The 4,396-nt window shown below is 39.1% G+C and overlaps 1 protein-coding gene across 1 annotated transcript in view; it reads left to right on the top strand.

The window, feature by feature from the left end:
- The window catches only part of LOC107687070 (transcription factor E2F3-like), a 13,709-nt gene extending 10,504 nt beyond the window's left edge, over positions 1–3,205 (top strand). The window contains exons 6-7 of the mRNA XM_016484215.1: positions 756–894; positions 1,994–3,205. Of these exons, the coding sequence (XP_016339701.1) occupies positions 756–894; positions 1,994–2,280 (426 nt within the window). The 3' untranslated portion in view covers positions 2,281–3,205. The remainder of the gene's footprint in view (positions 1–755; positions 895–1,993) is intronic.
- The last annotated feature ends 1,191 nt before the right edge of the window (positions 3,206–4,396 follow it).

Raw genomic sequence — 4,396 nt, 5'->3', positions numbered from 1 at the left:
ACACTCAGCAAAATATCGTCTAATTATCGTCATCGATAAAATCCCAGAAAATATCGAGATATTATTTTTTGTCAAAATCGCACACCCTACGTTAAACACGTGTCTACACAGTAGAACCACTGATCTATATATAATTCTCTATTATAGATCAGTGAGTAGAACCCATTATAATCAGTGATGCGGTGTACACTGGATGCGACACGACAAAACCCCAACATTAAACTGATGCCTTTTTCTTTTTATGACGTACTGACACAAAGTTAAAATGATTTGCAACGGTCGCTTTGTCACGTCCAGTGTAGTGCAGTTGCGGCGCAACGTGACAACTGTCGTGTCCGGTATAGGCACGGTAAGTGAAGCCAAGAGCAAGATATGCCTCGTCATATTTTCTGCATTTAGCTTTTGAATGACCAGCACCTGCCTGGGTCTGTGCGACTTCATCTATGGCTTTTCTCTTCCATTTCACAAACCGATCCATCTCCCATTCTAAGTTACGTCCTTTGGCTGTTTACGGTTTTATTTCTTTTCTTTTTCTTCTGATGGAACCTTTTTACTCTCGCGTGTCACGTGACCGAGTGTAATCGCAGCCTCTGCGATTGAAAAAAATAGCGTTTTTTCATATCGCGATATTATCGCAAATGCAATTAATCGTTCAGCCCTAATAGTTACTTTGGATCTAGTAGAGGCAGCTCATTTAAGTGAAAGTGATTTGTATTTGTTCCATATACTTAAACTCCTTTTTAATGTCCATTCAGAGTCTACAGGTCCATCTGAGTAGCTCCAAGGGTCCCATTGATGTTTTCCTCTGTACGGACGGTGGTGACTCCGGGAGCCTGCTGCAAAATGGCCTTGATGTGAATGGAAATCACCCTGCATTTCTCAAAGTCTCCCAAGGCAAGAACTTCTACAGCAAACAATACCTTAGTTCTTCCAAAAAATTTCATCCTTCAAGTGTTTTTTTTTCCTGTTCTTTATTTCAGAAGCCGCTACAGATGGAATGGCTGATAGTGTGAACACTCAGCAAAATATCGTCTAATTATCGTCATCGATAAAATCCCAGAAAATATCGAGATATTATTTTTTGTCAAAATCGCACACCCTACGTTAAACACGTGTCTACACAGTAGAACCACTGATCTATATATAATTCTCTATTATAGATCAGTGAGTAGAACCCATTATAATCAGTGATGCGGTGTACACTGGATGCGACACGACAAAACCCCAACATTAAACTGATGCCTTTTTCTTTTTATGACGTACTGACACAAAGTTAAAATGATTTGCAACGGTCGCTTTGTCACGTCCAGTGTAGTGCAGTTGCGGCGCAACGTGACAACTGTCGTGTCCGGTATAGGCACGGTAAGTGAAGCCAAGAGCAAGATATGCCTCGTCATATTTTCTGCATTTAGCTTTTGAATGACCAGCACCTGCCTGGGTCTGTGCGACTTCATCTATGGCTTTTCTCTTCCATTTCACAAACCGATCCATCTCCCATTCTAAGTTACGTCCTTTGGCTGTTTACGGTTTTATTTCTTTTCTTTTTCTTCTGATGGAACCTTTTTACTCTCGCGTGTCACGTGACCGAGTGTAATCGCAGCCTCTGCGATTGAAAAAAATAGCGTTTTTTCATATCGCGATATTATCGCAAATGCAATTAATCGTTCAGCCCTAATAGTTACTTTGGATCTAGTAGAGGCAGCTCATTTAAGTGAAAGTGATTTGTATTTGTTCCATATACTTAAACTCCTTTTTAATGTCCATTCAGAGTCTACAGGTCCATCTGAGTAGCTCCAAGGGTCCCATTGATGTTTTCCTCTGTACGGACGGTGGTGACTCCGGGAGCCTGCTGCAAAATGGCCTTGATGTGAATGGAAATCACCCTGCATTTCTCAAAGTCTCCCAAGGCAAGAACTTCTACAGCAAACAATACCTTAGTTCTTCCAAAAAATTTCATCCTTCAAGTGTTTTTTTTTCCTGTTCTTTATTTCAGAAGCCGCTACAGATGGAATGGCTGATAGTGTGAAGATGAACGGCAGCTCAAACGGTGGCGTCAACGGTTATGGGCCCCTGACTGAAAGTGCCCCCATGTCACCCCTCAGTTCCTCCTTGTCTTCCATTCTCCAGCAGCCGGAGGAGTCCATCCCCTTCGTGCCGCTGTCCCCTGCTCTTCTCAGCGATGAATACATGCTGGGATTGGGTGATGAGCAGGGCATAAGCGATCTGTTTGACTCCTGTGACCTGGACACGCTAGCACTGGATGACCTGCTCAGGATATGAGCGATCAGGTTAGTTGATGGTGCTGCTTAGTTCCTGAATGAAATCTGGATTGGCGAGATTGGTGGGCATAACTATGTGGATGAACTACAGACTGAACTTCATGAATTCTAGAATTGTCCTTGTCGCATTTGACATTGACCGTTTACGCATGGATCTCACTGCTACGGGATCCAAGGTTTCTGTTGTCTGATACTGTACAGATGGGTTTCTGTATCCTAAAAAATGTCCTTTTAAAGTTATTTTTAGTGTGGTGAATTGCATGAGCTGTGTGATTTGTCTATGAACTTTGTCATATTGGTTTTCAAAATGGAGTATTTCTCTGCTCTCAATGTGGACGTTTCTGTCCATTTGAGAATCTCTTGCTTGCTTTCTTGGGGAAAAAGAAACATCTCAGCATCATAGGCTAGCTAAGCATCACAGAAGATCAGTGAGTTGTTTCTTTATTGAATGATCCAAAGTGCATTTGGTGCCTATTCATTTAGTCTGCTTTTTGCCAGTGTTCAGCATCTCAGGGCACAGATCAAGGAGCGAGTGCTTTGTGTGGTGATCTAGTGATCTCTGGGTAAAATCAAATTTGTTTTTCTGAGCTACAGTGGCTTATGCCTTTTGTTACCAAATTATTTTGTGCAAAGAAATGTTGATGCATTTCGGTGTGATTCATTGTGTTCACAACATATGAAGTATAATGTTTCTGTGAGTTCCAGTACTACAGTTTTGGCTCATTTTTTTAAACTTTAGATTGGAAAGTGAACTTTGGATATGACCCTAATCTAGTCCCCCTTAATGTTGAATGTATTTCAGTATCTGGATTGCACTGAAGACTGAAGTCTTACTAAGCCATCGTGGACATCTGTGGCATAAATCGCCACATGATTATGAAACATTTAGTGTCCCATGGAGAATTGTAGGTTTTTCAGTAGCTTTATTTTTTGTAGCTTTAATTCCCCAGCATTATTTCTCCTCTTTTTCTTTGTCCATTCCAATAATTTTTTTTTTTTCACATCTTCTGGAAAAGCCTCATTACATGCTTATAAACAGGCCACTGTTCTAATACTTTTTCAATCCTTATTCTTGCAAATTATACTGCCGATCCGTTACTTTAGTTGTATTTTCTGTAACCTTTTTAGGAGAGTTAAATTGTTGAATACTTCAAATGTGAAGTAACTTATTGCAGTTTTTGCTGTGGTTAAAGTAAATTATGGTACAGAATTTTGAATTAGTGCTAATGCTCACTAGTTCTCTTGATTCTGCATTGGAATGAGGGTGTTAGTCATGTATGCAGCCATATTGCATAGAAAATGTTATGATTAATCACCAGTATGTATTCTATTCTACTGTGCAGTTTAATTTACTCAAATGTAGATTTTGATTTAATTGTTTTTTTTAAACAATTAAGAGGCAGTTTTGTGTGCCAATGTGTGCGATTATGTGAAGTTGTATGTGGATTGTAAACTGCGCATCAATTGTTTGCTAATTGTTTTTAATAAAGTTATGAATTTCTGCATATTCTGCCCTGCTGATCTTGTGTGTAATATTGTATCACTTAAGCAATGATTTCAGTTTATACAGTGGGTACGGAAAGTATTCAGACCCCCTTAAATTTTTCACTCTTTGTTATATTGCAGCCATTTGCTAAAATCATTTAAGTTAAAGACAGGTGTGTGGCTTTCCTAATCAAGTCCAATCAGTATAATCAAACACAGCTGGACTCAAATGAAGGTGTAGAACCATCTCAAGGATGATCAGAAGAAATGGACAGCACCTGAGTTAAATATATGAGTGTCACAGCAAAGGGTCTGAATACTTAGGACCATGTGATATTTCAGTTTTTCTTTTTTAATAAATCTGCAAAAATGTCAACAATTCTGTGTTTTTCTGTCAATATGGGGTGCTGTGTGTACATTAATGAGGAAAAAAAATTAACTTAAATGATTTTAGCAAATGGCTGCAATATAACAAAGAGTGAAAAATTTAAGGGGGTCTGAATACTTTCCGTACCCACTGTATAACCAGTTCTATGTAAATTCTGTGGTCATGCTAAACATCAATCATTCAGAATTTGTTCATTCTGAGGAGATGGTTATATATTCATCTTTATTGGTTCTTGTGAGAAACT

Source organism: Sinocyclocheilus anshuiensis, unplaced genomic scaffold (genome assembly GCF_001515605.1).
Source record: "Sinocyclocheilus anshuiensis isolate Anshui unplaced genomic scaffold, SAMN03320099.WGS_v1.1 scaffold1251, whole genome shotgun sequence".
Classification (NCBI taxonomy): domain Eukaryota; kingdom Metazoa; phylum Chordata; class Actinopteri; order Cypriniformes; family Cyprinidae; genus Sinocyclocheilus; species Sinocyclocheilus anshuiensis.
Note: the sequence above shows the minus strand (reverse complement) of the source record. Positions and strands in the feature narration are given on the sequence as shown.